This window comes from Lithobates pipiens, unplaced genomic scaffold (assembly GCF_037356315.1).
Source record: "Lithobates pipiens isolate NorthernLeopardFrog02 unplaced genomic scaffold, aLitPip1_a1.2 Scaffold_16, whole genome shotgun sequence".
Lineage (NCBI taxonomy): Eukaryota > Metazoa > Chordata > Amphibia > Anura > Ranidae > Lithobates > Lithobates pipiens.
In genome coordinates this window covers 22,822,226-22,846,154 of record NW_027507748.1, presented here as the reverse complement: position 1 = coordinate 22,846,154, position 23,929 = coordinate 22,822,226, and the positions used below count along the sequence as shown (strand labels likewise).

Genomic DNA, 23,929 nt, shown 5'->3' with positions numbered 1-23,929 from the left:
CATATTAATTCCCTAAACAACATCTCGATCTTATTAAACCAACATCTATTAATCCATATAGGGGAATTATGCAATATGTATAAAAGTTGGGGCATCCATATCATTTTTATCAGGTTGCATCTACCGGCCACCGAGAGAGGCATTCTATTCCATATAGCAATTTTTTGTTTAAACTTAACCAATAATGGGACTAGATTATAATTTATATACTGGTTAGGGTCCCTTGTCAGGGTTACTCCCAGATATTTCAGCTTATCTACTGTTGCCATTTGGGGGATTCCCAGGGCTGTTTGTTGACCAGTTGGGTCTAACGGAAGACATTCCGACTTTTCCCAATTAATCTCCAGTCCTGTAAAGCCTCCAAACCCTTGCACCAATCCTATTGCCTTTGGCAACGAGTGCCTCATATCCCCCAGAAATAACAGGATATCATCTGCATAGAGAGAGATTTTTTCCTCCCCCGTTTTTCTCAAAAATCCAACTATTTCCCGGTTTGCTCTAATTGCACATGCCAAAGGCTCTATAGCCAACGCAAAGAGCAGGGGCGACAATGGGCACCCCTGCCTCGTCCCTCTCCCCAACTCTATTTTATCAGAGAACTCGTTATTAATTTTTAATCTAGCGCTAGGTTTATCGTATAGCATCCTAATCCATCCTATAAAAAAAGGACCCAGGCCAAATTTCTCCAAGACTTTCCATATATAACCCCATTCTACACTATCGAATGCTTTCATTACGTCCAATGCCACAACTGCCCCCGGGGTATCATTATCCGTTGGGATCTGAAGATTCAAGAACGCTCTTCTAATATTTATACTAGTTGACCTATTGGCAATGAACCCTGTTTGGTCCGTATGAACTAATCTTGCTATAACTCGATTAAGCCTAATCGCTAAAACCTTGGCCAGTATCTTTGTATCAGTGCACAAGAGAGAGATTGGTCTATATGCTGCTACATCTAGTGAGTCCTTTCCTTCTTTGTACAGCAAGATTATAACTGCCTCCATCATTGATGGTGGCAGTTTACCCTCCCCATATGCTCCTCTTAACATCTCCAGAAGCTCAGGAAGCAGTATCTCGCCATAGTTTTTATAAACTTCAATCGGTAGCCCATCTGGCCCAGGCGATTTCTGATTTGGCATACTCGCAACTGCTTCCTGAAGTTCCTTCAGGGTTATAGGGGCTTCCAGTTCTTCTCTTTCTTCTTGTGTCAAACATGGTACCTCTAGGTGGCCTAAAAATGTTTCCATCTGCTCATCCATCCCCACTTTTTGTGCAGTATAAAGTTTTTTATAGTATCCTCCAAATACTTGACATATACTCCCAGTTTCAGTTATAACTTCTCCCTCGGTTGTCCTGATCGCCGGGATTGAGGAGGGGCCCATGTTGTTCTTCACCAGTTGTGCTAACATTTTTCCCATACTTTCCCCTTCAGCAAAGGAGACTTGCCGATGTAACATATGTTGTAGCTCCACTTTCTTCAGGGTTATTAACCTAAATTCTTCTTGTTTGTCTAACCAAATTTTTTTCTTACCCTGGATGGGGTCACTAATAAAATCTCTTTCAGCCTCCAGCACTTCTCTACCTAATCTTACCTCCTGCTCCTTGGATTTTCTATTTATTTTTGCTATTGATTGGATCAGCAGACCCCTCAGGTAGGCTTTCAGAGTATCCCATAGGATCCCTGACCTTACTGTACCCCGATTCTTTTTTAGAAATTCTTTTAGCTCCCACTGGATTCTCTCAGGGCGTTCTTCCGTCTCTTTTTTTATTAGTTCTAACCAGAGCGGGTTCAATTTCCACGCCCTCTGTACCCTTCGTTCTCTCATTTTCAATGCTACTATCACTGGAGAATGATCTGAAATCCCCCTGGGCTGGTATTCAATCTTTTCCACCATATGTAGGGCAAGGTCATTCCCCAGTATCATATCAATCCTGGATAGTGTAGAATGCGCTACCGAGTGACAACTATACTGCCGGACTCCTGGATTCCCGGTTCTCCATAAGTCCAGCAGTCCTACCTCTTCCAGGTACTGACCCATTCTCCCCTGCCCAACCGATTCCACCAGTTTTTTTTCTGGGAATCTATCAACTTTAATATCTAAAACCGTATTGAAATCCCCTACTATTATTATAGGAACACCATCTATCCCAACTAGGAAGTCCTGTAATTTAAAAAGCACTTCCATTTTGAATGGTGGGGGAATATAAATATTTGCCAACATACATTCTCTATTTTCAATTAAACAGTGTAGGAAAATGTATCTACCCTTTTCATCCAGGCTAACCCGCTTACATACAAAATTCACCCCCGTTCTTACCAGGACACTCACCCCTCTACTATATGTCGAGTAAACAGAATGGTATTGAGATTGGTATTTTCTACTCTGCAACCGGTATATTGTGTCTCTATTTAAATGAGTCTCCTGCAGACATACCAACCCTACTCCATATCCCTCCAGCCTTGAAAGCACCGCTTTTTGTTTCACCTGCATCCCCAGGCCCCTCACATTCCAGGAGCCTACCTTAATTTTTCCATCCTGCATTAACACCAATAGATGAAAAAGGGAAGTGGAGCAGGATAGAGAGAGAATAAGCTGAACAGTCTTATGAAAACACTGCTAGGATCCACTCCCACCCTTTTAATTAAATTATACCAACCTCCCCTATTATTAAACCACAGTATAATAATAAATTTCCCAAACATCATCATTATTTCATATATTATGTGTCTCTTAACGTGAATTATACTATATAATTGTTTGTTACCATTTTTCCCCGTGAAACCAACAGATTTTCCTTGTTTTTTACCACCCCATATTTTACCACCCCTAACTTTATATCCTTTCTTTATTTGGATTATCTCCTGAACTTCTTTTAGTGCAAACATATATTTTTTTCCCACCCTCAACCTCCCCCCTTTTCTTCCCTCCCTTCCCATTCTACCCCCTCCCCCACCTTCCCAGGTGTTACCCAAGGGGCTATTAGTGACCACGTACCACTCTCTTCACAACCTATTCACCACCCACACCTGTTACCCTCGCTGTGTGTTACCTCCCTCCCATCCCCCCCCTTTCACACAACAAAAAAAAAAAAAAAAAAAAGAACCATGCATACTATACCCCCCCAGCTCTTCCTATCTTCCCAGCACCCTCCTGTCCACGGTCCCCAGGGGCTAAAATTTTTCTTTATTTTCTTCTATCCATTTTTCCACTTCCGTTGGGGAGCAGAAAACCTGAGTATGTCCTAGAGCATTAATCCGTAACTTTGCCGGATAAAGAAGAGCATATGACACACTAAGCTTCTGTAGCTTGCGTTTCACCTGAAAGAACTCTGCCCTTTTTCTCTGGAGTTCTGGGGAAAAATCAGAGTATAATGAAATTCTAGCACCCCTATACAATACATTCCCCATTTCCCTTGCTTTCCGTAATAACACCACTTTATCCTTATAATTGAGTAATTTCATCAGTAATGGCCTAGGGCGCCCCCCCTCAGGTGGGGCTCTAAAGGGTACCCTATGTGCCCTCTCTATAGAGAATGTTGTCGAAAAAGCCTCCCTTCCGAACAGATCAACCAAAAGATGCTCCATAAATTCAGCAGGGTTTACACCCTCGCTTTTTTCAGGAAGTCCCACTATTCGCACATTGTCCCTCCGGAGCCTGTTTTCCATTTCATCCATTCTTGTTCTATAACTACTAAACTGCTCCTTCAAGCCTTCTACTTCTTTAATTAAGAAGGTTGTATCATCTTCTAATCTACTAGTCCTCGTCTCAAGTTCTGTCGTTCTTTCCACCACTTTCTGTAGGTCTTGCCTTACCACTAGTAGATCCTCCTTCACTCCCTTCATTTGTTTACAAAGTTCTTTCAGAGAGATGTTACATGCATTTACGGCCAATAGCACGTCCTTTATAGTTGGCTCTTTTTCTATCAAGGGGGAGTCGCCTGTTATAGTTTCTGTATACTGTTCCCCTGCATCCGCATTTTTATTTACTGAGGATTTTGCCCCTGCTCCAGCCTGCGTATTAATATTAATGTTTGACTGTCCCATACTTTTCCTTTCGGTCATTACACCTTGCTGCACCTTTGACTGTCCTTTTTTTGCAGGAGTCTGAGAAGACTGTGCCGGGTTATGAGCATATTGTTCTAATTTGGCTGCTGTGGCGGACTGTTGCGAACTTTTTTCCCCCCTTTCTTTTGCTGAGCGCAGGTGCTGCATATTACTTTCCCTTTCTCGCTGCTTCCTTCAGAACAATCCTGGGTATAGCACAGTTTAAAAGGATTTTAACCCTGCCGCCCACCAAACAATAAACCTTAAATGCGGCAAAAGCCGTGTCCCAATGTACATTTCAGGTATCACAGACTCTTCCTGTTTTCTTGGTTTTTCTAGGCTTCAAAACACCACAAACATTTATTTTGCTCACATCAGCTCGTGTACCGTTCAGCCCGTTAATACCCAGACACCGTCCTTCAATTAATACATATAGTTGTTCAATTGTTACGTTAGCGCAGTACTGAGCAGGACTCACAATCAGTCCACAGATCACAGGTTCCCAGAGTCTGATTTTCCTGAACACTGCTTACAAAATGTTCGGGGGTTTGTTTCCCCTTTTTTTTTTTCCTCCTATAACAGTCTCACACACAGGGCGGTAGAGTCCGGGCATCCAAACATCCAGAAGGAGAGGGGGAGAAAAAAAAAACTGACAGGGGGATACAGGACTTTCTTACCCCCTTCGGTGCCTGTTTAACTGTTACCGGCCCACGGACTTCACTGTATCCCTACTTGCTCCACCAAGCCTCCGCTTGCAATGCCCCTCAGTCTGCCGGTTTCTTCCTCCCCCACAATCCCGCCGCTTACCTCCTTCCTCCTGTCGCGGCTTACCGGGGAGCGGGGGAGCGTTCGGAACTACTCGATACTGTGAGCGGCGTCTCTCGGTCAGAGGGGTTCGGCACTGGTCGGGAGTATTCGTGGGCTCGTCCTTCTCTGCGGCCGTCAGGATACGGAACCCGGAAATCAGCGGAAATCAGCGGGGGTCAGCGAGCATCTCCGAGATCTCCACACACCAAGGTGATGCAAAGCCGTCGCTCCTCCTCCCGTCCAGCGTCCTGCTATGCTGCCAAGCTGCTCAGCTCCGACCCTCCTCTTGCTGCACCCGGCCGTAATTTTTTAAGCACACCGCGCTTTCGCCATGGGGGCCAGGGAGGGAGACACACACAGCGTCTTCACGCACTCACTCACTCCGCTCTGCACATCCTGTCACGCCCCCCCTAAAATCTCTACAAATGTCATGTGTGTGCTTCAATTCATGCAAAGTGACCTTTTTAGTGTTTTTTGGAGTTGTGCCAAACTCATTAGGAACCCCCCTCTCCCCAACTGCTACCTCAGCTGATAGCAATCTTCTATCTCATGACTTGACCCAACCTAATACACACTTTAAATATCTTTTTCATGATGACATTTATGGAACAATTCACCAAAGCATGTAGTGTAAGGGCCTGCCTCAATACTTTCAAATGCTAGTTTTATTTTCTAAACACATTAATTTTCTTGCTATGTACTAGCAGAATGTCAAAATGTCCTTCCATTTTGTTATTATGACACTTCTTACCCGTCCGGTGGGCTGCCAATAGTGTAACTAAGGAGAGGCTTCCCAAAGTATCACACATTATTTATTTCAATAATTTTTATTGAAGATTTTCATCAGAACAATAAAGATGAACATTCCTTAAAACAAACAAGCAAAATCCACCTTTGCATATATATAGCCAATCTAGACAAACATAGATCTAGACAATAACATAACAGAACAGACCTGTAAAACAATCAGGCAATATGTTGGTATATCAATTGTGTTATCCTGGACCCATATCATCTAGTCAATTCCCCTAAATGGAGTATGTCCAGTCAAGGCACACGAGCCTCAGGCCCCCTGGCGCCCCAAATGGGATCAAGCTGCAGACCAGGGGTTGGGCCCGCCCACCAAAACCAGGGTACTCCCATCCCATCCCTACAGGGTTCAACTACCTGGGATGCCGATAGGAATTTTGGACGATTAACTAGCCCATAGCATGGCTGCTGTTTTTCTTAGGACCCCATGCGGGACACATCACGGTACACCAAGGGAGATGACGAGGGAGGAAAGAGAGAAAACATGTGAAAGAGGAGAAGAGAGAATGTAATATGCTATTCAAGTGTTACCTGCCCCGGATGACAGAGTACCAGGCCGCACCCCCGGAATAAGAGAAATATTACACATTGTTGCCCAAGGTTCCCAGATCAACCGGAATCTCTCCGTTTTGTCGTTTCATTTGGCCACTACTTGTTCTTGTACCATAATCCAAGTTACCTTAGTTCTAAACATCTTAAAGGAAACCGTGTGTTTCTTCCAGGCCTTGGCTATCGTAACTTTGGCCCCAAGAAAAATAAAAAACGCCAGTTGCTGTAAATGTTTGGGTAGAGCCGGGATGATATCACACATTATTTAGGCATTCAGCTCTCAATCAAGTGGAGAGGGTTACCTCTCCTAAACATCCCCCTCATTTTTTATCAAGGGCCCATCAGATGGGGGGGATGGGGGGGTTAGGACTCTCATAAGGGGACCTTATACTTTAGGCTTTAAATAGTACTAATTTAAAAAAATGTTATACTAATTGTCTTCAAAAATGTGGGTGTCTAATCTGCATGCAATGTTGATTTGTCAAATTACTAGTTTGTTTTCTTGTGTCACTACACAGTGTCCTTCAACGCAACAGGAATGGCAGACTGTGGCCTCCCACTTTGCCATTTTTTGACAAGTTGTGCCTTTTTCAGCAACAGTGCAAACCCAAGTTCAGAGCGAGATGAGGTGACAATCTCTTCTTCAGATAATCGAATTATGTTGTGGGTCTGCTACACACACACCTTGTTTTTGTTAACTAATGTGTAGTGCATTACTGATCTAAATCATGCTCATTTTCAGCACCATGGCAGGAAAATGGCATGATTGTCCAAATTTACACATCACTGTGGGTGCTTTTTACTAATGGCACATCCACTATGCACTACAAGTGCACTGCAAAAGTACACCTGAAATTGCACTTGGAGTGCAAAGTGGAGTTGCCTTTAGTAAATCACACTCCTTCTCAGCACAAACTCAAATTTCACTACAAATACATTGTAAGCCCAATGAAAAAGGAAGCCACACATTGTTGAGAATGAAACTTTTTAATACAAGTACATTCATATGTGCGTTTAGTAAAGGTTTTTACAACACAACCAAGATATTTTGGGTATCCAAAACCGAGTTTAATCATATTTATTTTTGAGTTGTTTTTTTTTGTAAACAGGCATGTATCAAACCGTAAAATACAGAACACAGGAACTTTCAAAGTTCAACTTGGAAAAGTGAAGACAATATCAGACCTGAGTATGTACAAACTGGGCTGATATTGCCTTCATCACATGGGGTGTCACCCCTGAAAAATACAAATTTGGAAGATGCACACAGTGTGTCAACATGTGCTAATTCCCATCATGGGGGATCAATGTACATGCTTTGGGGCTGCAACCCCTTCATCTCAGCCACTTTCCACAAAACATGTACATTGATCCCCCATGATGGGAGATGGCACATGTTTACACACTGTGTGCATCTTCCAAATTTGGAATTATGCTAAATCCACCTTTTTTTTTTCTAAAACAAAAATAAAACCCTATCTATTTTTTTCGTTTTTCACACTCTCCCCAAAACATCAATGATGTTCTTCATTTTATTTTTAACATCATTGATGTTTTGTTGTACAATTTCCAAATCCCTATTGCACACCATTATCTCCCCAATCAAGATCGGGAATCTTCCTCCACATGACCTAGAAGAAAAAAAAACACACCATGTAATCCAAATATGGTGATATATATTGGTGAGCTTACTGGAAGCTGTGTTCTCCGACACTCACCTGTTGTGGTGACAATTTGGCCAACCTCCACGATCTCTCCGTCTTCCTCCTCCTCCTCCTGCTCCTGCTCCTCTGTTTCTTCTTTTGGAAGTTGCCCTTCTTTGGGAGGGGTGTTGTCCCTGGTGTCCTCATACTTGCCGAGTCTTCTCTCCCCTATGAGAATGTAAACAAAGATTAATTAGCACACAGAGGGCATAAATAGGAATCTGAAACATTGCTTGGAAGTGTTGTCCAATTGTTTTTTTGGGCCGAGTTACAAGGTGAGAACATTATTGGGGACACTTTGTTAAGCTGGAATACTTCCCTGCAGAATGATGTTTCATACGAACGAACGAACGAAACCATGACCTTGAAAGTGGCCATTTTAAAATGCACAACATGAAATCCAAGCACATGGAGCATGTATGCAAGCAAGAATAATGATATGAACACACGACAACTACTTACTTTTTTTAAGAACACGCTTGATCCTTAGGTACTGCTCGTGCTCCCTCAGTTTCAGGTCTGACCAGCATTTTCTCAGTTGATCCTTGGATCGGCGTACCCCAAATTTCTTCATAAAGCCCCGTACACACGAGCGGACTTTTCAACATCCAAAGTCCGACGGACTGAGTCCGTCAGACTATTCGATCGTGTGTGGGCTGCAACGGACTTTTGACTCGCCAAAGTCCGAAGGACTTTAGAATATGGAACATGCTTCAAATTTTTCCGAAGGAACTCCGCCGGATCCGGTCCCTTCGAAAAATTTGCTCGTGTGTATGCTATTCCGACGGACTAAAACCGACGCTAGGGCAGCTATTGGCTACTGGCTATGAACTTCCTTATTCGAATCCAGTCGTACGTCATCACGTTCGAATCCGTCGGAGTTTAGTGTGATTGTGTGTGGCCAAGTCCGCTCAGCCGAAAAGTCTGTCAGAACTCCGTCGGAATTCCAGCAGAACTCCGACGGAACTCCTTCGGAAGTCTGTCGGACATAAGTCCTCTCGTGTGTACGGGGCTTAAGACTCTTCACAACTTTATTCATGATCTTGGCCTTTCTGATATTTGGGTTTGGGTAAGGTCCATACTTCCCATCATAGTCGGTCCTGTTCAATATGTCGACCATCTCCAACATCTCTCCAAAAGACATACAGTGGTGTGAAAAAGTGTTTGCCCCCTTCCTCATTTCCTGTTCCTTTGCATGTTTGTCACACTTAAGTGTTTCGGAACATCAAGCCAATTTAAACAATAGTCAAGGACAACACAAGTAAACATAAAATGCAATTTGTAAATGAAGGTGTTTATTATTAAAGGTGAAAAAAAATCCAAACCATCATGGCCCTGTGTGAAAAAGTGATTGCCCCCCTTGTTAAAACATACTATAACTGTGGTTGTCCACACCTGAGTTCAATTTCTCTAGCCACACCCAGGCCTGATTATTGCCACACCTGTTCACAATCAAGGCATCACTTAAATAGGAGCTGCTTGACACAGTAAGGTCCACCAGAAGATCCTTAAAAGCTACACATCATGCCGAGACCCAAAGAAATTCAGGAACAATTGAGAAAGAAAGTAATTGAGATCTATCAGTCTGGAAAGGGTTATAAAGCCGTTTCCAAAGCTTTGGGAATCCAGCGAACCACAGTGAGAGCCATTATCCACAAATGGCAAAGACATGGAACAGTGGTGAACCTTCCCAGGAGTGGCCGGCCCGCCCAAAATTACCCCAAGAGCGCAGCAACGACTCATCCAAGAGGTCACAAAAGACCCCACAACAACGTCCAAGGAACTGCAGGCCTCACTTGCCTCAGTTAAGGTCAGCGTTCATGCCTCCACCATCAGGAAAAGACTGGGCAAAAATGGCCTGCAATGGCAGAGTTCGAAGGAGAAAACCACTGCTGAGCAAAAAGAACATCAAAGCTCATCTCAATTTCTCCACAACACATCTTGATGATCCCCAAGACATTTGGGACAACATTCTGTGGACCGATGAGACAAAAGTGAAACTCTTTGGAAGGTGTGTGTCCAAGTATATCTGGCGTAGAAGGAACACTGCATTTCAGAAAAAGAACATTATACCAACAGTAAAATATGGTGGTGGTAGTGTGATGGTCTGGGGCTGTTTTGCTGCTTCAGGACCTGGAAGACTTGCCGTGATAAAAGGAACTATGAATTCTGCAGTCTACCAAGAGATCCTGAAGGAGAATGTCCGACCATCTGTTCATGTACTCAAGCTGAAACGAACTTGGGTTCTGCAGCAGGACAATGATCCTAAACACACCAGCAAGTCCACCACCGAATGGCTGAAGAAAAACAAAATGAAGACTTTGGAGTGGCCTAGCCAAAGTCCTGACCTGAATCCTATTGAGATGTTGTGGTATGACCTTAAAAAGGCCGTTCATGCTCGAAAACCCTCTAATGTAACTGAATTAGGACAATTCTGCAAAGATGAGTGGGCCAAAATTCCTCCAGGACGCTGTAAAAGCCTCATTGCACGTTATCGCAAACGCTTGGTTGCAGTTGTTGCTGCTAAGGGTGGCCCAACCAGTTATTAGGTTTAGGGGGCAATCACTTTTTCACACAGGGCCATGATGGTTTGGATTTTTTTTCACCTTTAATAATAAACACCTTCACTTACAAATTGCATTTTGTGTTTACTTGTGTTGTCCTTGACTATTGTTTAAATTGGTTTGATGTTCCGAAACACTTAAGTGTGACAAACATGCAAAGGAACAGGAAATGAGGAAGGGGGCAAACACTTTTTCACACCACTGTATTTGAGGCCTTAAATCTTGTCTTCCTGGATCGGGACGTTTCAGGCTCCGGGCTTTCCTCACCCTCCTCCTCATTAGTGGAACTATTATTGCGCACCTGCGTTCTCTCTGCCATGTGCTCTCCCCACTGTGTGGGAAGCGAAGGGGCGGGGAATAGTCTGGAAAGAACGTCAGGGGCGGGCGGAGTTTCACGCATGTGTATTGTATATAAAACGCTACACATGTGTATCGTCCGTACGATCTGGGAGGAGAGTGTGAGGCACGAACGCGGCGAACGTCGAAACGAAGGTAACATTTTTTAATTTGTGCTTCACTAGACTAGACTGCTTGTATCTAGGCCGCTGTTGGGACAAGATTAGGAGGGATTTTAATTGCATTATTAGTATTTGAGGGTTTGTCTTGTGTTGTGTCTTGCAGAGAAAATGGACCCATTCACCAATCTCAACTTTATGGGGCTCTTCCTCGAGCTCTACATGGAGATGCCCTGCCTGTGGCAGTTCCAGAACAAATTTTATTATGACAGATCCAAGAGGAACGCAGCACTGGAGAAACTTCTTGCTTTGGTGGAGATCAGGGTCCCCATGGCAGACATGACATATCTGAATCGCAAAATTGTGGCCATGAAGCTTACATATTTCAGGGAGAGGAAGAAGCACCTGGAGTCCTTGAGAGCAGGAGATCCAGATGCTGTTTACTACCCCAGGATGGTGCACTTTGACAGGCTGAATTTTCTGTTAGACCAGGGGGTACCCAGGCCACCACTCAGGCCACCACTCTCCAGGCTCCTCCAAGGCATCCTTCACCCCGAGCTGAGGCTTCTGATGACCAACCTGGGCCACCCAGGCAGCACCATATGGTGGGGCCCAGCTTGAGACAGGTATTGCATTGTTGAACATATTTCTTGTGTTACATTTAATGATGTTAACTAGATTAGATGTTCTTATTGATCAGTAAGTTGAGATTTCTCCAAGTGGTTTACGTCTCAATAGACAGTAGTGACCAAAAATGATTGGGACGGGAAAGAAAAATGCTGGTGTCAGAATGATAGTCTGTTCTATTTGGTAACAGTCAAATAGCAAAAGCCAGGAGCACAAAATGTTGTGATTGATGAACAAAAAACTAAAACTATGTCCCCTTTTCATACACAGGAAGACCTCAGTCGGGGGGAGGCTGTGGCAAGTGGCAGCCAGGAGGCCCAACAACGCCCTCCTTCTCCTGCCCCAGCTAGAGGAGCCCAGCCACAGCCTGGAAGGATGCCTGGTGGGAAGTCCCAAAGGAAGACCAGAGAGTGATGGCCTGGGATGAGTCTGTTGTGCCAGAAGATGCAGCCTCTTCATGATCACCATCCTGGGCATCTGAATTTCCTGCTCTCTAGGAATTCAGGAGCGGACTTCTCTCCCTGAGATATCTACTCCTCAGGCCACCAATTTTTTTAGATCTCATTTAGTCATGTCTGTCCTGGGGGCCAAAGGCTGCACCAAAGTTAATACATTTCTCCAGTGCTGCATTCCTAGTTTTCTTTTCAAGCAAAAAAAATAAATGTTATTTTTGTTTGATGAAATACTTGTGTAATGTGTTTTCCTTAAAAAAGTAGAGTTTATTTGTGAGCAGGCAGGCACATTTCCAAAATACAAAGTAAAATAAATAACAAGGGGTACCAACACTAAACAACCTCCTGTAGATTAAAAACTAAAATCTAAAAAATACAATAATGTTGTTGTTATAAGTTTACACCCAAAAATAAAAAGTTCAAAAAAGGAGAAATGAACAGTGTCTTTAACCACCTCAATACAGTGCAGTTACACCCCCTTCCTGACCAGACCAATTTTCAGCTTTCAGCGCTCTCACAGTTTGAATGACAATTACTCAGTCATCCAACACTGTATCCATATGAAACTTGTGTCCTTTTTTCCACACAAATAGAGCTTTCTTTTAGTGGTATTTAATCACTAGTGGGTTTTTTATTTTTTGTGCTATAAATAAAATAAAACGTAAATTTTGTGAATAAAATGCATTTTTCTTGATCATACATCACGGGACACAGGAGCTTCATTACATAGTGGGTTATATAGGCACCTCTGGTGATTGGACACTGGTTGACCCAATTAAAGAGAATTCCTCCCCTATATAACCCCTCCCATCAGGGAGGCACCTCAGTTTTTTCGCCAGTGTCTGGTCGATGGTCACGTAAAACTTAGCTCTATGCGGGTCCCGGCGAGGGCCGAAGGGCTACAACAAACCGGATCCATACCTCGGGCCGATAATTGACTCCCAAGATGGTATGGTACCCGGGCCTCGTCTGCCGAAGACACGAGGTTTTGCCTGTAAGTCCTCTCCATTGGAAGACTGGACTCTGGGACAACCAGACTTGGGGTACTGTTTACTCAGGGCGCCCGTAAGTTTCTGGCAGAGTTTTTTACAAGGCCCAGGTAGGAGAATCTTTTCGTAAGATTCCCAGATACGCCTGAAGGTTGGCTAACAATACCCGCCGTGATGGGTGAGGTTCTAAAAGTGCATGCAGATTACCATCCCCCTCTGCAAGAGTGGAGCCTGCATCTCAAGACGAGTCAGTGCCCCTTTCAGGCTTTGCAGCCTCTCCTAATGTCGCAGCCCCGGTCTATGTCACTGAGGACTCCCTTAGGGCTTCATTGGAGAGTTTTGAAGGGAGGATAATGAATTTTATTTCTGCTTCCCTAAAAGATAGCAAGAAAAGGGGTAGATCCCCTCCCTCTGCTGAAATCCCTCTCTCAGACAGCTGCTCTGAAAATGAGGAGAGATCCCTATCTTTGGAAAGGGATCATGAGCAGTCGGATCAGTCAGAGGATGAGGAGTCAGTCCCCTCCTCCCAGGCACTCAGAAAGCAGGTGCAGTATTACACTGAATTGGTGCGTACCACGTTCAGAATGCCAGCTGCTGAAGTCGCTACATCCTCTGTCTCTTCCCTGGGAGTCAGGAAAGCTCCACAGACTGCTTGTTCCTTCCCAATTCATCCTTTAATGGCTGACTTGATGTATAAGGACTGGGGACATCCCGATAAACTGTTTGCTCCTCCCAAGAGGTTTTCTATGTATTATCCCGTGGAGGAAAGCTTCACCAAGAAATGGGGGGCCCCATCTGTGGATGCGGCTATCTCTTGTGTGAATAAAAACCTAACTTGTCCTTTGGATAATGCGCAGGTATTTAAGGACCCAGCTGACAAAAGGCTGGAAACCTTGTTAAAAGCCTCCTTTTCCATGGCCGGCGCTGTGGTGCAACCTACAGTCGCAGCCGTGGGGTTGTGCCAGTTCCTTAAGGAACAGGTTAAACAGATGTTTGAACTCCTTCCTAATGAGGAAGTAGAGAAATATGCAGAGATGCCTCACATCTTATGTTTCATAATTGATGCGATTTTGGATTCTGTCCTACAAGCATCACGTTTGTCCCTCATGTTGGTACACATGCGTAGGGCTCTATGGCTAAAAAATTGGGCTGCTGAAATGTCATGCAAAAAGCATTTGACTGGGTTCCCGTTTAAAGGGGAACGGTTGTTTGGAGAGGAATTAGATAAATTCGTCCAAAATATTTCGGGAGGTAAATCTACACTCCTTCCAGTCAAGAAGAGTAAACGTCCTTCATTCAGGCGTACTCTCTCTCCCGAAGCGTCGAGCTCTAAACAGTGGCGACGGCCTTCTCAGCCCTCCTCGGCTGCAAAGCCTCAGGGCCGAGCCCAGGGACAGAAAAAGACTTGGGGGCGGAAGCCTGCCAAGCAGACCTCCAAGACATCCTTGTGAAGGGGCGCCCCCGCTCGGCCGAGTGGGGGGAAGGCTCCTGCAGTTTGCAGGCGCCTGGCGGGTAGAGATTCAGGACAAATGGGTGATCTCTTCAGTATCTCTGGGCTACAGGCTAGAGTTTCAGGAGATTCCACCTTCCCGTTTTCTAAGGTCAAGGATCCCCAGGGATCCGATAAAGCAGAAACCGCTATTTCTGGCCTTAGATCAATTACTATCCCAAGGTGTGATAGTAGAGGTGAGCCCGAAAGATCAGGGTTCAGGTTTCTATTCGAATCTCTTCACCGTTCCAAAACCAAACGGAAGTGTCAGACCTATCTTGGCTCTGAGAGACTTAAACCGGTTTCTACACATCCAGACCTTCCGGATGCAGTCAATACGCACTGTGGTCTCCTCCCTGCAAGGAGGAGAATTCATGGCATCAATAGATATCAAAGACGCATATCTCCATGTGCCAATATTTCCCGCACACCAGAAGTTTCTGAGGTTCGCGGTAGAGCAGCGCCATTTTCAATTTGTGGCCCTGCCGTTTGGCCTAGCCACGGCCCCTCGAGTCTTCACGAAGATTCTAGACCCTCTCTTAGCAATCTTAAGAGTTCAGGGCATAGCCGTCATGGCTTACCTAGACGACTTGCTTCTCGTAGAGAGAACTGCAACATGCCTAAGTCGCAGCGTCACCAAAACGCTAGAACATCTGGGCCGCCTAGGTTGGATTATAAACCTAGAAAAGTCGTCTTTACAACCGACCACCAGGTTGGATTACCTGGGTCTGATTATCGACACCGCTCAGGGCAGGGTGTTCCTTCCAAAGCCAAAGGCCTTGGCCATTGGAGATCTAGTGCGCCTGATTCTGGGCAGAAGATTCTCCTCCATTCGGTTGTACATGAGACTGTTGGGAAAGATGGTCGCCTCTTTCGAGGCCGTTCCATTTGCCCAGTTCCACTCAAGGCCCCTGCAAAGATGCATCCTTGCGATTTGGAACAGGAAGCCCCAATCCCTGGATCTTCCTATGCGTTTATCCCCTCGGGCACGCAAAGGTCTTGTCTGGTGGTTACAGACCAAAAATTTGCTGAAAGGCAAAACCTTTCTTCCCCTCTCATGGAAGATTGTCACCACGGATGCCAGCCTGACAGGCTGGGGAGCCGTGTTGCAGGAAACATGCTCGCAGGGAAAATGGTCTGCGACCGAAAGTCTGCTGCCCATAAATGTCTTGGAGATTCGGGCAATTTACATGGCACTCAGAGAGTGGTCTCACAGACTGCGAGGTTTCCCAGTTCGGATTCAGTCCGACAATGCCACCGCAGTGGCTTACATCAATCACCAGGGCGGTACCAGAAGTCTGGTGGCCCAAAAGGAGGTGAATCGCATACTTGTCTGGGCAGAAGAGCATGTTCCGTGCCTCTCTGCAGTCTTCATTCCAGGAGTGGAGAATTGGCAGGCAGATTATCTCAGCCGCCAGCAGTTGTGCCCAGGAGAATGGGCTCTGCACCCCGATGTGTTTCAAGACATATGTCACAAGTGGGGCACTCCAGACGTGGATTTGTTTGCGTCCAGATTCAACAGGAAACTGGACAACTTTGTGTCAAGGACAAGAGATGCACTTGCTCAGGGGTCAGATGCTCTGACAGTTCCCTGGGATCAGTACAATCTGATCTATGCCTTCCCCCCGAACCCGCTGTTATCGAGGTTCTTGGGAAGGGTCAAGAGGGAGACGAAGCCGGTCCTTCTAGTGGCCTCGGCTTGGCCCAGGCGACCATGGTTCGCAGAAATCATGAAGTTGGCAGTGGGCAGGTCATGGACCCTCCCTCTCCGGCCAGATCTGCTCTCACAGGGTCCAATTTACCACCCTGCTTTACGCAGTCTGAATTTGACGGTCTGGCTGCTGAGACCCACATTTTGAGAGGCCGTGGTCTTTCGGGGCCAGTCCTCTCCACTCTGGTCAATGCCAGAAAACCGGCCTCCAGGCGTATCTATTACAAGATCTGGAGGGCATATGTTTCCTGGTGTGAACCCAGGAGATGGCATCCTAGAAGGTATGTCATTAGCAGAATCTTGGCCTTTCTCCAATCAGGCCTTGAAATGAATTTGGCCATAAGCACCATCAAGGTGCAGATTTCGGCCCTATCGGTCTTTTTTCAAAGATCGCTTGCATCACATTCCCTAGTACGGGCTTTTATCCAGGGGGCTATGCGGATGAGACCGCCAGTCAAACCTCCGGTATGCCCTTGGGATCTGAATTTGGTTCTCTCGGCCTTAGAAGCCCAACCATTTGAACCTCTGCATCTGGCTTCTTTAACTCTCCTGACAAAGAAGCTGGTGTTCCTAGTAGCCATATCCACGGCTAGAAGGGTATCAGAATTGGCAGCTCTTTCCTGTAAAGAGCCCTATTTAATTATCCATAAGGACCGAGTGGTCATGCGTCCCAACAGGTCCTTTCTACCTAAGGTAGTTTCAGGTTTTCACCTGAATCAGGATGTAATCCTACCATCCTTTTTTCCAAACCCTCAGTCCACAGAGGAAGAATCCTTACACACTTTAGATGTGGTTAGAGCAATCAGTCTTTATCTTCAGGCAACTGCTCAGATAAGAAAGACTGACTGTTTATTTATTCTGCCAGAAGGCCCTAAAAGGGGTCAGGCAGCGTCAAAGTCCACTCTTTCGAGGTGGATCAGACAAGTTATTTCTCAGGCCTATGACTTAAAGGGGAAGATTCCTCCTTTTCAGGTGAAGGCGCACTCTACTAGGGCTGTAAGTGCTTCTTGGGCAGTGCATCACCAGGCCTCCCTGGCTCAGATCTGTAAGGCTGCGACTTGGTCATCAGTCCACACATTCACCAGATTCTATCAGGTGGATGTCAGAGGGCAGGAGGATATCGCCTTTGGGCGCAGTGTACTGCAGGCTGCAGTTTAGGTCCTCAGGTCCCTGGCGGTCTAGATTCATGATCTGTGTCTCCCTCCCCTCAACCTGAGCATTGCTATGGGACATCCCACTATGTAATGAAGCTCCTGTGTCCCGTGATGTATGATCAAGAAAATAGGATTTTTATATACAGCTTACCTGTAAAATCCTTTTCTTGAGAGTACATCACGGGACACAGGGCTCCCGCCCCTCTTGGGTTTTACGTGGTTTCTTATTGCTTTGCTACAAAACTGAGGTGCCTCCCTGATGGGAGGGGTTATATAGGGGAGGAATTCTCTTTAATTGGGTCAACCAGTGTCCAATCACCAGAGGTGCCTATATAACCCACTATGTAATGAAGCTCCTGTGTCCCGTGATGTACTCTCAAGAAAAGGATTTTACAGGTAAGCTGTATATAAAAATCCTATTTTCTTGGTTTCTGTCATAAATTTTTGCTAATTAGTCATTTTTTCTTCATAAATTTTTGCCAAAATTTATACTGCTACATATCTTTGGTAAAAATAACCCACATTAGTATATATTATTTGGTCTTTGTGAAAGTTATAGAGTCTACAAACTATGATGCCAATCACTGAAAATTGATCACTTCTGATGAGGCCTTCAGTACATCAGGTGTATCTCATTTCTTGAGACACTAACAAGTCAGGAGAGTACAAATACCCCCCAAATTACCCCTTTTTACAAAGTAGACATCCCAAGGTATTAAGTAAGTAGCATGGTGAGTTTTTTTAAGTTGTAATTTTTTCCCACAATTCTTTGCAAAATGAAGATTTTTTATATTTTTTTATTTTTTTTTACTAAATTGTCATATTATCAGGTTATTTCTCACACACAGCATATGCATACAACAAATTACACCCCAAAATACATTCTGCTACTTATCCCGAGTACGGCGATACCACATGTGTGAGACTTTTACACAGCCTGGCCACATACAGAGCACCAACATTGATGTAGTACCTTCAGACGTTCTACGAGCCAAAATGACGCATCTCATTTCTCAACCACCTATTACAACTTTGAAGTCCCTGGAGTACCAGGACAGTGGAATTTACCATAAAATTACCCCATTTTGGAAAGCAGACACCCCAATGTATAATCTGTGAGGCATAATGAGTCTTTTGAATGGTTAATTTTTTTCCAGAAGTTTTTGGAATATGTGGAAAAAAATTAAAACACATTTTTTTTTTACACAAAATTGTCAATTTATAAGATATTTCTAACACATAGCATGTATATAGCAAAAATTACACCCCAAAATACATTCTGCTACTCTTCCCGAGTACGGTGATACCACATGTGTGAGACTTTTACACAGCCTGGCCACATACAGAGCACTAACATTGATGTAGTACCTTCAGACGTTCTACGAGCAAAAATTACGCATCTCGTTTCTCAACCACCTATTACACTGTTGAAGGCCCTGGAGTACCAGGACAATGGAATTTCCCATAAAATTACCCCATTTTGGAAAGCAAACACCCCAACGTATAATCTGTGAGGCATAATGAGTCTTTTGAACGGTTCATTTTTTTCCAGAAGTTTTTGGAATATGTGGAAAAAAATTAAAACACATTTTTTTTTTACACAAAATTGTCAATTTATAAGATATTTCTAACACATAGCATGTATATAGCAAAAATTACACCCCAAAATACATTCTGCTACTCCTCCCGAGTATGGCGATACCACATGTGTAGGACTTTTACACAGCCTGGCCACATAGAGAGGCCGAACATTGAAGTAGTACGTTCAGGCGTTCTAGGAGCATAAATGACACATCTCATTTCATTCCTACCCATCACACTTTTGAAGGTCCTGGACCACCAGGACAGTGAAATTACCCACAAAATGACCCCATTTTGGAAAGCAAACACCCCAACGTATATTCTATGAGACATGGGCTGCAGATAGGTACTCGGGTATTCTGATGGGCTGGAGATAGGTACTCGGGTACTCTGATGGCCTGGTGACAGGTACTCGGGTACTCTGATGGCCTGGTGACAAGTACTCAGGTACTCTGATGGCCTGGTGACAGGTACTCAGGTACTCTGATGGCCTGGTGACAGGTACTCTGATGGTTTGGTGACTGGTATTTGGGTACTCTGAAGGGCGGTGACAGGTACTCATATGGACTGTGACAGGTACTCGGGTACTCAGATGAACTTTGACAGGTACTCGGGTACTCAGATGGACTGTGACAGGTACTCGGGTACACAGATGGACTGTGACAGGTACTCGGGTACACAGATGGACTGTGACAGGTACTCGGGTACCCTGATGGACTGTGACAGGTACTCGGTTACTCAGATGGGGTGGGACAGGTACTTGGGTACTCAGATGGGCCGGGACAGGTACTCGGGTACTCAGATGGGCCCGGGACAGGTACTCAGATGGGCCGGGACAAGTACTCGGGTACTCAGATGGGCCGGGACAGGTACTCGGGTACTCAGATGGGCTGGGACAGGTACTCGGGTACTCTGACAAACTGTGACAGGTACTCGGGTAATCTGATGGGCTGGGACAGGTACTCGGGTACTCTGATGGGCTGGGACAGGTACTCGGGTACTCTGATGGGCTGGGACAGGTACTCAAATACTCTGATGGACTGTGACAGGTACTCTGATGGACTGTGATTGACAGGTACTATGAGGGGTGGTGACAGGTCCTCTTTATTGGGGGGGGCAATCAGTGTGATTGGTGTACACTGTATGCGGTAACGAGATGTTACCGCAATCTCCTCCTCACACACGATCGGTGTGTGAGGAGGAGAACCCGGTAACATCCCAATAGCACGGTTTGTTTACATTTTCGTGATCGGCTGTGAAAGGATCACAGCCGATCACGTGGGTAAACAGCTGGCCAATGGCTGTTTACCAGCGTCGGTGACGAGCAGTGTTCCCGGGGAACACGCCGCCACCGACGTGCACGCGCAGTGCGCTCGCGATCGCGCACATGCGCCGTGCACGTTCGGGGTGTGACCATCTGTGATCGGCCGTGACTTCATCACGGCCGATCACGTGGTAAACAGCCATAACGAATGGCTGTTCACCCCCTTCGGTGGTGAGCGGTGTCTCCGTGACACGCCGCCCCCGAAGAAACAGGGATGCGTGCGCACGATCGCGCACATTCCCTGTTTAAACGGGAGAATGTCATATGACGTCCTCCCGCCACAATAGGTGCGCCGCCTGGCCGTCATTTGACGGCCGGCGGTCGGCAACCAGTTAAAGGAGTTTTTTAGGGAATCCCCCCCCCCCAAAAAAAACATCCAAAAAATAAATAAAAAAAATAACAAATATTGTGTAGGTGTGACTTAAACTAAAATTGTATTGCTGAAATGGTTAAAAAAGAGTAATGAAATCCGTTCGGAAGAAGTGTGTGTGACTATGAGCATCAAAAGAAGTTCGTTCTTGCAGCATTGTTTAAGATCAAGAGAATGCACTTGATGAATGCTTTTTTAACATTGCAGCGTGACGAATGTGCTATATCGCTTACGAGCGGGAGTTTTACCTGAACGATCACTTCCGTGTCGGAATTTGAATGTGAGCATGCATGGCACTTGGTCCGATGAAAATGCTCTACACATGATCGGATTAGGTCCGTCCGGCCCAGTTGGTCGGGAAATCTTTCCAACATGTTGGAAATTTGGATCAGACGGAGATTCGGACGGAGATTCGGACGGAATCAGTCCGATGCATACCACACAGTCGGATTATCTGACGACGCGGTCCAATAAGACTCATTCCGACTGATTCTCCGACTGTGTGTACAAGGGCTAAGGTCTCCTGGACAGTTAACACTGCTGAAAAAGTGCTTATACCCTGAACCGAACAGTGCTGGTGGCTGGAAAATAGATTGCCCGCTACAGACAATAAACTCCAGAAAATTATTTTTGCCAGTATTTTCCTATCAACATTGAGAAGGCTAATGGGCTGCCAATTCTCAATTCTCGAAGAATCCTTACCCTTTGACAGAATAATCACTGCAGATTGTCGCATGGAGGGAGTGAGCGAACCCTCTCTCAGACAGCCATTAAAAATCTCCACCAAATATGGGGTCAGGGTAACGTTAAAGTGCTTATAAAACTTGGCTGTCAATCCATCTGGCCCAGGCGAAAAAAACAAACAACTATCTATTCTACTCTGACTACTACCTCGCTGAAAAGTGAATCCCGTGTCATCTGGGCAGCAATGAATGTGCACATCAACCAGACTTGCCTCTCTAGCTATTTTGTTCAAGAAGAAGCCGTCACAGTCCAGCCTTGCTCTGGTACTCTCTCTGTCCTTGGTCCTAGTAACGGTGTTGAAATCACCAAAGAAAACTTGTCAGGCTGTAAAAAGAAAGGGATTGATCTTCATGAAGAGGCATTTAGCGTCCCACTTTGTCTGGGGCCCATAGATGTTGATCAGGCGCAGGTCCTGCCCCCCCCATGGAGACGTCAAAGACCATGCATCTCCCCATTTATACCTCAATAATACAGGTTACCATGCCGGAAAAAGTACTGTAACTCCAGTGTAAGGCTCGGCCACAAGGGGCCAGAAAGAGGAGCTGTGCCTCCACTCCTTTGCCAGATGAATATCAGCCAAACTAGACAACCAGGTCTCTTGCAAAAAGAAAATATCAGCATCAAACCTGCTGAGTAAAAATAAGGCCACATTAAGAGCACTTACTGATTTTATGCTGGTGGCATTAATGGTCGCCATCTTCAGTGGAGTGGGAACTGCCATCAAGATGATTGAGGTATACGTTTCTTAGCCTGCTTACCTCCCTCCCTACCTGGAGACCCTACACACTTCAATGTCCCTTGTGATTCCTCCTCCATAGAAATCACTGACTCATCACCAGAAGAACTTCCACCCTTCATTTCACCCTATTTTTCTTTTAGCCTCCAACCATTCCATATTCTCATTCAACAATCCCAATGGAAGAACCCCCTCCCCCCTGCTCCCCAGGACATTCTCAGCCAAACCCCCCCCCATTAACCCCTCCCCCCACATCATTCACCCCAACTTCCACATTTTTCATCTTGACTTCCACATCATTCACCTTGCATTCTGCACCAGCCACTTCCGTTCCCTTCCCCTTCCCACCTCTCCCTCCCCCATCATCCGATCCATCACTCACTCAACCCCTCTGTCTGCTGACCTCGAACCACAGCACTTCTGCCACACTGAGAAGGAGGTATTGGCACAACCATAAACGCTGGTCCAGCACCCTCCACTACACTAGGAGAAACAATAGGTGCAGACACAGGGTCCCCAAGAACTTGTATTCTCAATATAATGTGTGTGGTAACACAGTGTAGGGATCCAAAGGAGTCTGTGAAAAAAGGGGGGGTTATACTGAGAACTCTTATGGAGTAGGGATGGTGTGAAGCAAGTAAGGGGAGGAGAGCTGGTGAGGGGAAAATTTGAAAGTGGTTAAAAGGAGATAAGGTTATACCAGAGAGAACCATAACCAGAGGGATAGATTAAGAGGTGAAAAGTGTATGGCGGTCAAATATATAAAACAATATATACATACTATATATACACACACACACACACCTGAAAATTGTGCACAGCAAGAAAAAGTGCCAAATGTAACAAGATAAATACCTCATGTGAAAATGTATCAGATGAAATTTTGGATAGAAAGTGTTGCGTAACCAAAGGGGCAAATAAAGTCATGATCAAGAGAGCACGCTCAGGGCATCCAGTTCACCTGCAGATAGCCTCCATCATCACGCTGGGCATAATGGAGGAAGAGAGGAATCCCTCTCTGGGCAGCAGGGCCATCCGTGATGGCCAGGTGCCTCCATCCCTAATGAATATGCATAGAAAGGGGGGAAGGGGAACTCCTTGTTGATTTTGCAGCTGCGTGTGTTCTGCATCAGTGGTGCCGCCTGTTACTAGGGAGCTGCGATGCGTACCTGGCACCCTCCCTCTCCCCTCCTCATGCTAGGGGGTGGGGGAGCAGGTGGGATTGCTCGCTGCACATTGGCGTCACGCTTGCCGCTTCACACCGGGTGTCAACCTGACATCATAACGTGTGTGCCTTTCCACATTATGGCTGATACATAGCTGGAGCTTTCTGGCACCATCATGGACAGCTCTGCTGCCGGAGAGGGACGCTTCTCTTCTTCCATCATGCCCAGCGCACTTTTTCTTGCTGTGCACAATTTTCAGTTGTTCTCTTTTTCACTTTGGCTTATATGATTGCCATATACACTTTTCACCCCTTGATCTGTCCATCTGGTTATGGTTCTCTCTGGTATACCCTTATCTCCCTTCACCATTTTCTAATTTTCCCCTCGCCACTTTTCTGGCCCTTACTTGTTTAACACCATCCCTACTCCATGAGAGTTCTTCATAGTATAACCCTCCCTTTTTCATAGACTCCTTTGGAGCCCTACTCTGTGTTACCATACACACCATATGGAGAATCCAACTACTTGGGGACCCTATGTCTGGGCGTTCCCCCCTTGCGTGGTATAGCCTCCTCAGCTCCCTTGACAGATGACTATCCTAGCATTTCCTCATTAGGTGCAGTACCACATACTCCAGTTTTCCAGTCAGT

General features: G+C 45.5%; 1 protein-coding gene across 4 annotated transcripts in view; it reads right to left on the bottom strand.

Moving 5' to 3' along the window:
* Positions 1–23,929, bottom strand: part of LOC143981667 (leukocyte cysteine proteinase inhibitor 1-like) — a 40,025-nt gene that overhangs the window by 8,973 nt on the left and 7,123 nt on the right. Inside the window, exons 4-5 of one of the 4 annotated variants that reach the window (XM_077479665.1) lie at positions 7,933–8,085; positions 5,589–7,845 (exon numbers count right to left, since the gene is read on the bottom strand). The exons of 2 other annotated variants lie outside the window; for them this stretch is intronic. In XM_077479665.1, coding sequence (XP_077335791.1) covers positions 7,792–7,845; positions 7,933–8,085 — 207 coding nt within the window. In that variant the 3' untranslated portion in view covers positions 5,589–7,791. Of the gene's footprint in view, positions 1–5,588; positions 7,846–7,932; positions 8,086–23,929 lie in introns of those variants that run through there. One more of the 4 variants, XM_077479667.1, reaches the window with a different exon arrangement.